At 43.7% G+C, this 13491-nt stretch overlaps 1 protein-coding gene across 2 annotated transcripts in view; it reads right to left on the minus strand.

Annotated features, from left to right (window-relative positions):
- Positions 1-5743: 5743 nt before the first annotated feature.
- The window catches only part of Rcan3 (RCAN family member 3), a 29104-nt gene continuing 21356 nt past the window's right edge, over positions 5744-13491 (minus strand). For both annotated transcript variants that reach the window (XM_046468958.2, XM_046468959.2), the window contains exons 3-5: positions 12327-12500; positions 10815-10986; positions 5744-9657 (exon numbers count right to left, since the gene is read on the minus strand). In XM_046468958.2, the coding sequence (XP_046324914.1) occupies positions 9476-9657; positions 10815-10986; positions 12327-12500 (528 nt within the window). In that variant the 3' untranslated portion in view covers positions 5744-9475. The remainder of the gene's footprint in view (positions 9658-10814; positions 10987-12326; positions 12501-13491) is intronic.

Genomic DNA, 13491 nt, shown 5'->3' on the forward strand with positions numbered 1-13491 from the left:
GATGTTCATAGCAGCACAATTCACAATAGCAAGACTGTGGAACCAACCTAGATGCCCTTAAATAGACGAATGGATTAAAAAAATGTGGCATTTATATACAATGGAGTATTACTCTGCATTAAAAAATGACAAAATCATAGAATTTGCAGGGAAATGGATGGCATTAGAGCAGATTATGCTAAGTGAAGCTAGCCAATCCCTAAAAAACAAATGCCAAATGTCTTCTTTGATATAAGGAGAGTAACTAAGAACAGAGTAGGGACGAAGAGCATGAGAAGAAGATTAACATTAAACTGGGATGAGAGGTGGGAGGGAAAGGGAGAGAGAAGGGAAATTGCATGGAAATGGAAGGAGACCCTCAGGGTTATACAAAAGTACATACAAGAGGAAGTGAGGGGAAAGGGGAAAATAATACAAGGGGGAGAAATGAATGACAGTAGAGGGGGTAGAGAGAGAAGAGGGGAGGGGAGGGGAGGGGAGGGGGGATAGTAGAGGATAGGAAAGGCAGCAGAACACAACAGACACTAGTATGGCAATATGTAAATCAGTGGATGTGTAACTGATGTGATTCTGCAATCTGTATACGGGGTAAAAACGGGAGCTCATAACCCACTTGAATCAAAGTGTGAAATATGATATATCAAGAACTATGTAATGTTGTGAACAACCAACATAAAAAATTAAAAAATAAATAAATAAACAAACAAACAAACAAAAAAGAACACAGGCTGCACCACAGGAGCTCTTCAGGAATTCCCTGAGAGCCCAACTGCCACCACCGGCTTCCAGGGAGCCTCTCAACCCCCCACTCCTCCCGCTCTTGAGGCCGATTGGCTGGGTCGCATGGGCAGAGCTAAAAGAGTCCCCCAATGAGCAGCTCCATGGTCTGAAAAGGCAAGGAAACAGCCCAATGAGCATCACTGCAGAGGAGCCAATCAGCTGGCAAACTGGAAGTTTGCTGGGGCCACGGTGAGCCAATCAGCTGGAAGTTTGCTGGGGCCCCTTGGGCTGTGCCTCTCAACAATGAAAGATAAAAATATGTTGATAAGCTAGACTAGTCATTCCAGCCACTCAGGAGGTTGAGGCAGGAAGATCACAAATTCGAGGTTAGTCTCAGCAATTTAGTAGATCCTAAGCAGCTTAGTGAGACCCTGTCTCAAAATAAAAAATAAATCCAGGCATGGTGGTGCACATCTGTAATCCCCGCTGCTCAGGAGGCTGAGGCAGGAGACTTGCAAGTTCAAAGCAGCCTCAGCAACTTAACAAGGCTCTAAGTAACTTAGCGAGACCCTGTCTCTAAATAAAAAGGGCTGGGGACGTGGCTCAGTGGTTAAGCACCCCCTGGGTTCAATTTCTAGTATCAAATAAATAAAATACAATAAAAAGAAAGGGCTGGGATGTGGCTCGGTGGGAAAGTATCACTGGGTTCAGTCCCTAAGGGAAAAACAAAAATGAAACTAGCAGGCCTCTAGAAAATTCTCTGCTGCCCAATGGCTGCTTCTCACTTCCAAGGAGACAAATCTCCATCCTAAAACTTCCATTTCTAATAAGATAGAATAAGTAGCCTGGGAAATGACTCAAGTTATCAAGGAAATAAGTAATAGAAGATGAGGAAATTTGAACCATTAAAGTCATTTAATCTTAGGGCTCAGCCAGGCAATCTCTGAGAAGTTATTTTTGGTCTAATTTCCTCCCTTGGTGGGAGGGGACCTGGCCAAATCTCCCAGCCCAGAAGACTGTATACTTTTCCATATTCAAGACACAAGAAAGACAGCACAGGGCCAACAATTAACGTGATTACTTCTTTGAACCCAAAAGAGATGGTGAACCTAGATTCAAACCACATACTGTGCCCAGACAAGAGTGAATGGCACCATTTATTTATGAATTTTCCTACCCGTGCAGGAGTAAATTCAATAAAAGATGAATGTAACTTTACTTGGAAAAAAATATTTGTATAAACACATTTAGCCACAAAACAGGTTGTACCTGGTATTTATCAGAAAGATTTATCCTAAAAGAAAAGGCAAAAATATCACCAATAAAAATCTGGGTTTGACCCAATCATAATCCAACAAGATATTTTCTTCTAGAGCAATAATACAGAAAATGACATGCTATTGTTAACTAGGAATGCAGAATCAAGGTAGGAAGGAAATAGAGTAATGACAGATTCCTAAAGTCTATGGAAAGGCTCTGAAAGGTTGGGGCCGTCGGACCTCTCAGTCTCCAGCTTGTTACCATCACAGGTCTGGGCGACGTGCCTCCTTCAGGGGTGTCTGTTGACTGTTTATCTGGTTAGTTGAGAAGGTTGTGTTTTGCTTTACATAATGGAAGTGACCCATGCACCTCACTTACTCTTGTGTCACTCGGCTGTTTTCAAGATCCATCTGTGTGCTGTGTTATGCCTGTTCTTTTTTGGGGGTACTGGGGATTGAACTCAGGGGCACTCAACCACTGAGTCACACCCCCAGCCCTATTTTGTATTTTATTTAGAGACAGGGTCTCACTGAGTTGCTTAGTGCCTCGCTTTTGCTGAGGCTGGTTTGGAACTCGTGATCTTCCTGCCTCAGCCTGCCAAGTTGCTGGGATTGCAGGCGGGTACCACTGTGTCTGGCACAAATCATTAATTTTTTTTTTTGCTTTATGCTTTGAAAATTTTATGAGGACTCCCCCTGCTCCTGGGTCACATGACATATATCCCTTTAATTTTGTAGTCATACATTCTGTACTTGTGTCTTTAACCCACTGTGTCCCATTGTCCTACATATAGGATGCCAACAAAATATTTAAAATGAGCAACAAACATACCACTTACGGATACTTTGAAATAAAAAATGCTTTGAGTTCTCTTCTTTGAGAAAATAGGAAATGATCAGAGCATTTGGAAAAATAAACGAAGAATAGATAAAGGACATTTAAAGTCTAGATTATGATTTCCAACCTATTTTAAGGCATTGTCATATTTACAGCTTTGAAAACTTGAGACTTATTATGCTAACTATCTGGAGTCCATCTTCTACAGGGCATTTGATGGGAGACCAATGTTTATTCACCTCCATATACGAAACCAGCTTTCCCAGCACCACTGGATGTTAACCTTTCTCCGTCTGTTTATGGTGGCACTTTATTGTATAATAAATTCTCACATAGACAGGAGTTAGTTTCTATTACTTTTCGGTAGTTGGTCTGTTCTTGCACCAGCCTCACCTCACTCTATAGGTTGTCATAATATTTGGTAGGGCATGTCATCTTCTCTTTTTCAAGTTGTCTTAATATGGCACCCAGTGGCTTGGAAAGCTAGGGCAGGAGGATCACAAGTTTGAGGCCATTCTCAACAACTTAGTGAGACCGTGTCTCAAAAGAAAAAAGAAAAAGGGCTGGAGATATGGCTCTGTGGTTAAACACCCTTGGTCAAATCCCAATACCAAAATAAAAGTTATCTTACCTACTTGTATTTCTTTATTCTTCCATAAATTTATTTTTATTTTATTTGTTTACTTTTTTGTGGTGCTGAGGATTGAGCCCAGGGCCTTGTGCATGTGAGGCAAGCACTCTACCAACTGAGCTATATCCCTAGTCCCTTCCATAAAAACTTTAGAATAAATTTAATGGGTTTATTATAGAAAATATAATTGGAATTTTGGTAGCTTTTATTAAATTTATATTAATTTGGAGAAAAATTGAAATTTATAAAAAGTTTAACCACTTGAGAGCATGAAACCTGCATGTACTAAAATTATCTAGATCCCTTTTAGAGTTTCAGTTTGTCTCTGGGGATGTTTTGTTGCAGTTGTGAATAGTATCTTATTGGTTATTCTTTGGTCATCCATAGTGTAAGGAAATGTTCCTGTTTTTTCTAAGTTATTCTTAGGTCAAGACACTTTGGTGAAATTTCTTATAGATTCTAATAGCTGGATAAACTTGATTTTCCCACCCATGAAACCCAGAGGGCTCTTTCTGATGCCCTAATGCAACACCACTCTTACAGTTAGTAAAATAATTTTATTTCACAAATCTATCCTTTAACCAGACCCCCAGTCAAGATTTTAGAATGTTCCTCCAAATGTTCAAGAACCCAGGCAACGAGACAAAGGGGGTCCAGTTCCTCACATCTGAGCAACATAGTGAACTGGGGGCTGCCTCACTGAGCTTCAGTCAATGACAATGGCACGTACAGGATGGCCCCACCATCCTAGGATCATACCACCTAGTGACGTTGAAGCTATCTTAGTTGGTGTTAGGTATGCTTTATGATGTTCACCCGCCAACATTTTCTAATGACGCATTTCTGAGGACTGACCCCCGTCCTTAAACCATACACCACTGCACGGCTACCAGGAGACTATGTAAAAGGGCACATTTAAAATTTCCTAGAATTACTGCCATCCAGAAACTTCAGTTCTTCCCAATATTTTGGATCACAATCTATTCCTAAATCCCACGCTCTGAACCACCCATTTAAATATCTAACCCATGGGTCCCTTCCATTTATACTCTGAAACATGATTTATTCTCGATAAGCCTTATTTTCTGTCTTGAAAATAAGCTTGGCAAGATTTGAGATCTTTCCTACATAAAAATTTTAGTCTTTTCTGTACTTATTTTTCAGCCATGTTTCCGTGTGTGCCTGGGGGGCAGGGAGAGTTCCTCCTGCCATCTATTTTAACATTTCTTGGTGATAATAGGACTCTATATTTATATTGTTGAATTCTACTTTTACGACAGGCTTCAAGGGAAATTACTTATATGTTTGTATTTTCTATTTTGTATTTTTTAATTGTCTTTTCCCCCCTTAGGATGTTTACAGTGGTTTTCAAGGAGCCAACGAACTAAACCTGATGCTGGGATCACCGTGTTCTACAAACCCTAGATGAGTTGGAGGAAGCTGCTGGAGGCCCCAGGAGCCTGGCAGCTCAGCTCCACCTGGAGACAGCCCCGCAGAAGAGTTTGGAGAAGCATCTGCAAAAGTGGAAAGGGCTTCGGCGGCCCTGCTTTAGTTTTAACAACAAAACAATATCTAGCTTTGACTTCTAATATATTTTCTCTGGAAAAATTAAAGACTTCAGTTTAACAGTAGAGTGTGGTCAGAAGAACCTGGGATAATGGCTTCTGATCCTTCCCAGGTCACTCTGGCCCAGGTGTGTGAGCTGGGCTCCGCCTCCTGTGCAGGTGTGGGTGGGTGGGGACAAGCTCAGGTGACTGAAGGAGGTGAAGGAGCGCCGGTTCCACAGCGCTCTTGTGGCGGGGGCACCCCACTCCTTCTCTGCCTCCTTCAAATGTAGCCTCTCTGCTTACCTGTTCTTTTTCATAATCCATTTTTTACATTGGGTGTCATGTAAGATTTCTTTTGAACAAAGAGCAGAGTTTTATGGCTTAAAAGTAAGTATTAACAAACCCTTTTACTAGAGAACCTCCTCAGTCTTTCGAGTTTCCATATTTTGATTTGGAGATTTATTTTTTTTAAAGTCAAGACAGAACATAAGCCTTATCAAGAATAAATCATATTTCAGGGAGGTGGAAACCAGGGCCAGAACTTTTCTTGGTGCAGAACTACACTACAGTCTTTATTCTGCTCTGCAGTGACTCACCCTTGAACTCTGGCACAGAACAGCATTCATGTTCAACAGGACTCCTGTTACAGGAACAAACATAATATTTCACTTTCCTGTATTTTTTATGTTAATGCCTAAATGTAACTGATGCATGTTGAAAATTGTACAAAGAACTCGATTCAGTGGGCTGATTAAATAAAAGCGACTTTATTTTTATTACTTTTAAAAACAAAACTTGTCACAAATCATCATGAAGCTTCCCCCCCCCCAAATTACATTCTGCTTTTGTGTCCCCTCGACAGGACAAGGAAAATTCAGAGGTCCTCAAACCACAGGAGAGTTAAAGCTGACAATGGCCAAGCAAGTACAAACCCTGCTGTCTCTCCAAGCGCACGGACAGGTGGGACACGTGTACACAGATTACAGTTTTTGGAAGTACAGCTCACAGTACCCCAGAACGGAACGCGAGGTCACAAATGTGTTCAGACACAACAGTAAATCCAACTCCTGGGCTCGATTAAGAGGAAGTGAGATGGTGGGGAAAGTTCTCTTGGGTTGGTGTGCATGACAGTGGGGACAGATATTCACACTCACTCCGGGTCGAGGAGCACAGGGAGCACAGGGCCCAACAATGGCACCGGCATTGGCCCTCTCTCCAGATCCGGATCTGAGCTTGGATGATTGGGGACTAAACAGGAGATGAAGTGGAAAAGCACATGTTATCTGCATAGATCACCATGAACCTTCTGTACCACAAGAACAAACCTCAGTCAAGGCCATGCCGAGTTGCAAGAGTTGGATGAATGTGACTATTTCCAAAGGAAATGGGGGCTTACAGCACAGACCCTGCATCTGATTTAGTGAAAAGTCTATGAGCTTTTATTTTAGTGGGTAGGGGTGCTTGGACTTAGCCCCAGGATGGTTCTTAACCCGGGCTGGACGACGTTCACCATGTTCTTGGCCAATGAACGCGGCAGTTATTCTTGCTTCAGCTGCCGCGTGGCTGGCGCATTTGGGAATTATGACACCTTCAAGTTGGGAACACCCGGCCCCACATTTGTGATGAAGGAAAACAGTGTCACTCTGATGATGACGTTGGGGAGCTGTGAAGCAAGTGGGTATTTATCAGATGGTTGGCCAGGGTCACACAGCTGGTCCTTTCAGTTTATACTTTTAAACAAATGAGTTTCTATTATATGAACTTCCCCAGTTAGAAGCTACTCCTCCCCCCCCCCCCCGCCCCGCTCATCTGTTCCTTTACACAGTCAAAAAAAATGATTTTAAGTTGTTTATTTCCTTGAATGCAGAAAGATGAAAATGTAAATGTGAAAAAAAAAAAAAAAAAAAAAAAAAAAAAGCACAGGGACAGGAAGAGGAGGGACAGGAAAAGGAAAGACGGCAGCGGTCACCTCTCCAACAGGTCTGAGGTCCTTGACTCTGGACGAAGGACCTGGCCCACCACAAACTGAGTGCATTTTCCATGGCTTAATTATGTCTGAGATCTGCCTTTTGAAAATAAATCCATGGTCTATAAATAACACATATAGAAAGTACAAAGCACGTACTTTTGGTTTATAAAGTTTTCTTCAATTTATTCAGTACTTTCTCTCAAAAAAATAGAGAGAGAGAGAGAGAAATAGAATAAACTGATTAGTTGTACTGTTTGAGTTAACAACAACAAAAATCTTACATGCTCTTTGATTGGCAGGTAGAGAATGAAATCCGAGCCAAATAACAAAATATTATGGGGTTTTAATCATTTCAAAAATTAGAGTGAATAAATATTACCTAACAGGAAATTTTAAAATTTCTCAACTGTTGAAAATATCTACATTTCCTGGGGCTGGGGATGTGGCTCAAGCGGTAGCGCGCTCGCCTGGCATGCGTGCGGCCCAGGTTCGATCCTCAGCACCACATACAAACAAAACAAAGAAGTTGTGTCCGCCGATAACTAAAAAATAAAATATTAAAATTCTCTCTCTCTCTCTTTAAAAAAAAAAATCTACACTTCTTGACAGGTAAGTCGGGTCCATCCTGCAATCAGAAAGAGGCAGAGTCCTGAGCTTACAACTGTGGAGTGGAGCAGGGTGACGGTGTGTGCCAGAGTCCCGGAACATCAACTGAGCCCAGGAGTTTGAGACCAACCAGGGCAACACAGGGAGGCTCCACTGCAAATAAATAAATATATAAATAAATAAATAGCAAAATAAATTTATTGAGTGGCTGTCAGCTGAACTGACAAATGATGATCTGAATTCAATAAATTACTTGTTTCTGGAATTGTAAATTTCACCTGAATTTACATCGAGGCTTAGCAATGGCAAATATATACAAATAGGAGAGCTTATCATTTCAGCATGTGAGGGGCAAAAAAACCCCAGAAAACTTTTGTTTTCTCCAATTTGTGGGTTGTTTGGGTAATAGAGTTTAAGTCCTCAGAAATAAATTTACTATAATAAGAACTAAAGTACAACAACATGTTACCAACAATATACAGATATTATGGTTTGAATTTCTGCGTTTTTTCTTTCTTTGCAGCGTAACCACTGTGGTTTATCAGTTCTAACTCCGGTGCAATTCCCTCATATCTGTCCGGGGAGCTCTGGACATCTGCCACACAAAACAGCACAGAGCCAGCGGCCACCTGGCCAACAGCAGAGCACGCTCAGTTACAGGCCTTTTCTGTTAAGAGGGACCGCAAATTCTGAATAGAACACAGAGCATTAAATAGATACTACTTCTACCTTGGGAGGTTCAAATACACCTCTGAAACATAAGTGAGAAACTATCCTGTTTTAGGGAAAAACGATAACTATAAGCCAACATAAGAAATTTCATTGAAAACAAAAGTATGACCTCTCCCCTCGCCTGCTAATTCATAGAAAAATAGTATGCCTGACTTTTCTTCCCCAGCAAGCTGGAAATATCCCAATGGAAAAATTTAAAAGAGTCTTCAGAAAAAAATCTCATGGTTACCTTTTCTACTTTCAAGACTATTAATGGCATACACAAATATACATACAGCACAGAAAAACTCAACAACTAGTGGCTGACAGTGCTGGGGAAGGTAGCAGACTGCAGAGTACACGGCCTGGCCGTCCAGAGGCTAGAACTGGGGTTCCCAATGGCAGGACGCGGCAGCCACCCCAACCACAGCCAGTCAAGCTTCCTTGTGATGTGTCCCTCTTCCCATGTACCAGTTCTTCCCCAGAAGCCCATCTGGGGGTGAGGGGGACATACCAGGAAGAGCCACCTGCATGCAGCACTCCCCCAGCTTCTACTAAGAGCCTGCCAAGGGTAAGAAGAGCGCACACACTGGCTGGCGCCACTTGGTTCTGATCATCATAGTGGATTTGGCATTTCTTTCCCCAAGGTTAACCAAAAAACAAAAAAAAACTTGGAAAAAGAGAAAAAAGAAGATTCATTATTCATTATCAATAATTATGAATTATTCTGTATTTCAGGTTTCTTTTTGTGCAAAAAAAAAAGTCATGTATACCAAATAACAATTACCCTTGATCAATGTATTAGAAGCCATTATACCAAAATAAAAACACCCAGCCAGATGATCAACACTGTAAGACTATTTTTAAATTTGTAAAAATGGGACTGCAAACAGGGTGCTACGGCTCCATGTGTGGTACCCAAGCCCAGTGGAATCAGGGGCGCTAACCTTGCTGGGGTGGGGAAGCCATGTTCCTAGTTGTCACTGTTTAAAACGGTCATCAGCGTCACATCTTGGGGGCTAATCCTTTAACCTGCCATTTGGAGTATCACTCAACATTTCAAACCGGTGAAACCGCGGCGCCTCCATCCCACCCGCAGCGAAGGGCAGCCCGGGTCCCTTGCAGCCTCCTGCCCTGGGGCCACAGCGCCCCCTGGAGGCGACGGCCAGAGCTGCGGCGGAGGCTGCGCCAGCCTCACAGCGCACAGTCGAAGGCCTGGGGCTCCTTCTGCGCCGCGCTGGGGGGCTCCGGGCGCCGGGTCTGGGTGATTCTCTGCTTGGGGAGCTTTGGTTCCTCCTCCTCAGTTTCGCTCTCACAGACGTGCACCACCACGCTCGGTGTGGACTCGGTCCCCGCGTGCAGTTCATACTTCTCCCCTGTGGAGGCAAGAAGGGCCCCAAGGCGTCACCTCCAGCAGGAAGAACCACAGGTCCCTTGGAACATCTTGTGCTATTAGCATTTCTATTATTGATAATTTTTAAAAATCATTAAATCCTATGTCAGAGTACTTTATCTGGCTTTGGTGTTACAGATTCCATGACGTAAGGCTCTTATACACAATGGTGTCCCTGGCCTGAGGTCTCGCAAATTAGCATGTAGATGCCCCCGACTGTGGCATGAATAATACCAAGAATCTGCTGCACTTCATGATGGCTTCAGCGTCCCCCAGAGACGCTGGTAAGGCTCCAGGCAGCACCGGCAATCTATTCTAGGACCTCAGAAGTCAAAAAGGTGGGTGTCTTAAGAATTCCCAGCCTCTCCTCTAATCAAGCCCCTACAAGAGGTGTTACGCTGTCCTGGGTGGACAAGTAGCACGAAATCTGTGTCTGTGTTACTTTAAAGGGATAAGACAGGTGGGGAGAAATCAGGGAAGCAAGGTCAAAATGAAAGCTCAGAGAACAATTTGGAAGGGATGATATAACACGACAACCAATTCCTTGAGATACAAGGTAGTTGTCATCTATCTGGTACATGACGGGGCCAGTGAGAGAAGGCAGCTAATTCCAGTCCTAGAATTTGTAACAGTGAAGATACTAAGCCGGGCTGGTGGTGCAGCCCTGTAATCTCAGTGGTTCAGGAGGTTGGGGCAGGAGGATCATGAGTTCAAAGCCAGCCTCAGCAATTTATGGAGACCCTGTCTTTAAATACAATTAAAAAGGTGGTTTGGGGGGGAGAGCTACAGATGTGGTTCAGTGGTTAGGCACCCCTGAGTTCAATCCCTGGCAACACACACACACATAATAAATCAGAACTATTGAGTGTTATGCACTGTAAATTAATCCCTGAAATCACAGTGAACATGAGGATCATCTCTATAGAGGAAAGCAAGGAAGGCTCAGAAAACTGAGACTTCGGAACTCGCTCAGGATCTCAGAGCTCGAAAACACACAGCAGGAATCTGAACCCAGGCTGATGTGGTGGTGTCTGCCATTGTCATTGTGTGCCCCTGGGTGGCCAGAACACACCAGGCTGAATGTGGCCTTCCATACGAAAGTGTCTTGGGACAAAAATGGGAAAAATCAAGGTTCGTTACCTGGCCCCAGTTTGGACACGGCGCAGAGCAGGTCGTAGTTGATCACGGGCATGGCGTCCTCGCTCTGTTTCCACCCCACAGGGGGCGACGCGGGAGGGGAGATGAGGAACTGTTTGGCAGGCTGAGGTGGCAGTAAGTAGGCTTTGTCCCGGGCCTCGCTGGACATCTGCACCTGCAGGAAGGGAGAGACTCACAGCCACTCTGTGGACGGGGCGGTTTTTCTTCGTTGCCATCATGACACGTACTGTCACACTGTCTGAGAGAAAATGTGAAACCTCCCCTGAGCGTCTTCCAGCCCCAGGAAGGTGGGGTGGGCGCCGTTGGGCTCATTGTGCGGGGCCACGTACATCGGGTGCTCATTGAGGAGAATGAATGAATGAATGACCAAAGAAAAGCAGAGCAGGAACCACTTCCCAAAGGTGAGGTGAGCTAAGGTGTGGCCTGCTCTCAGGGGGCGCTACTGGGAGACGGGGAGCCGCGGAAGTGGGGACCAATGGCAGTCTTCAGCCAGTGCCTTGAAGGGGACAGGGGACCCCCGCCTCTTCCTTTGCTGCTGCTTCTGCTTTCTGGCCACGAGGTGAGTGACTTTGTTCCCCCTGAGCTCTGGCCACGAGGCGCTGCCCTCACCACAGGCCCCAAAGCCAGGGGCCAGTGATCACCAAAACCTCCCAACTATGAGCCAAACCACCCCCTGCTCTTTACAGGTCAGTTATCTCGACTGATGCGACCCCCTAGTTAGAAGACAGGTAACTGTGCCGTTTGATTGCACCTTCCCTTTCAAAAGACGACTGGGAAATGTCTACCCAGCTTTCATTCGGGAGTTCATTTGGAATGCAAGATGGCAAACCTCTTTCGCTTTATATTTAGAAGTAAGAGAGCGGGAGGCAGGGGATACTTATTATTATTTTGGACGATAAAACAATATATTTCATTCATGAGATCTAATGCTTTTTTTTTCCACTGATTCCTTTGAGAAAAAACTGGTTTATTAAAGAGCCACACCCACGCAGGATCAGAGAATGAGAGCCCTTGCCCGGGGATCACTACCAGCTCAGCCTTTCCACAGGGTTCTGCGCCCCCTGCTGGCCATCCCTCGGATTGGCAGTTTTTTTCCCAAGAGGCTCCTCAGACGAATCAAAACTCAAAAAGTGATTTGAGAGACTGTTCTCTCACATCTCAGGAGGACTTCGCATCCTAAGTGCCAGATACACAGGGAAAAAATTAATTCACTAACCATAGGGTCCCAGGGCTTAACCCTCGCGGAGCCCTCATTGAACAAAGCTGCCAGAAAAATGAATTCCTACCATTTCAGCAACACAAAGGTTAGGAGGATAAGTATATTCAGAAGGTAAATCAGATCGTGTACCTATAAAACAAAGGGAAGTTTACATTATTTGCTGGCTGGGATGGTTTGTTTCAAAAACCTCTGATTTGATGAGACAGCAGAGGAGGAGGTGAGAGTTCCCGTGGGTGGAGAGATTCAGAGAGCAGGTCCGCCACGCTGAGACGTACCTGTGCGAAATACAGCTTCAGCTTCTTCCCGTTGAAGTCTGTTTCATGGAGTTCGATCCGAGCTCTTGCTGCTGCTTCGGGTTTGCTGAAATTTATTCTGACTCTTCTAAAGCTTTTAAATAACTGAAAGGTAACCTGGTCATCGTAGAGGGTGAAAAGTGCTTCAAATCTCTCCTGTAAATTGAGGAACAGCAGGGTCCAGAGAAGGGGGGGGGAGAAGATGCAGATTTTAAGGCTATGTTCCAAGTGCGCACAATATATTGCAAGGAAGCCACTTTCCATTTAATGAAATGAAACTTAAATTATTAAACAGAAATACTGGGGTAAAACTCATTATCTTTTCATCAAAAAAAAAAGCATAATTCTCCTGCAGGCACCTAAGATTCGAGATCCTCAAATTCATATGCTAAATTCTGCAATTTATACTTAGTTTAAATAAAATGGACCTTATTAAATACTGTGTAGGTTTGAATGCTATACATATAAGGTATAAATATGCTACCAACATGTCTAATTATAGAACAAGAACATTGCTACTGTTTTGAAGTTGCCAGCGCCTGAGTTGTTTACTTCCTCATCATATTCCGGTCCTCCCCCCTAACCGTTTCTGGAATTTTGTGGATATTCCCGTGCTTTCTTTTCATAGTTGCACAATGGTTATCTGTGTCCTTAAAAATGGAATCACACTGGGGCTGGGGTTGTGGCTCTATGGTAGAGTGCTCAGCTAGCACGCATGAGGCACTGGGTTTGATCCTTGGCACCACATAAAAATAAAGGTTATTGTGTCTAACTACAATTAAAACAAAATTTTAAAAAATGGAACCACACTGTACATATCCTACAACTTGTGCTTTTGCTTCCTCATTGCTCTGTTCCCGTGTTCTTTTTCAGTGCTGTCTAGTATTCTGTGGTAGAGCCATACCACAGTGTATCCGTTCCAACACTGTTGTGATTTGGATGCCTCCAGTTTTTTTTTTTTTTCCTACTACAGTGCTGCTGTGAACATTCCTGTACAAAGATATTGCTACCCACATGTATGAGATTCTCTACTGGTACACATGGCACTCTGGGCCTTGGGTTGACACATCTTTACTAGATAATGCTAGATAGTTTTCCAACATGTTCGTACCCATTTCTCCTCTAAGAACGGGTATGTGTTCCGCTT

This window comes from Marmota monax, unplaced genomic scaffold (assembly GCF_021218885.2).
Source record: "Marmota monax isolate L192 unplaced genomic scaffold, Marmota_monax_Labrador192_F-V1.1 WCK01_AAM20220418_F8-fsc00008, whole genome shotgun sequence".
In the NCBI taxonomy this organism is placed as follows: Eukaryota; Metazoa; Chordata; class Mammalia; order Rodentia; family Sciuridae; genus Marmota; species Marmota monax.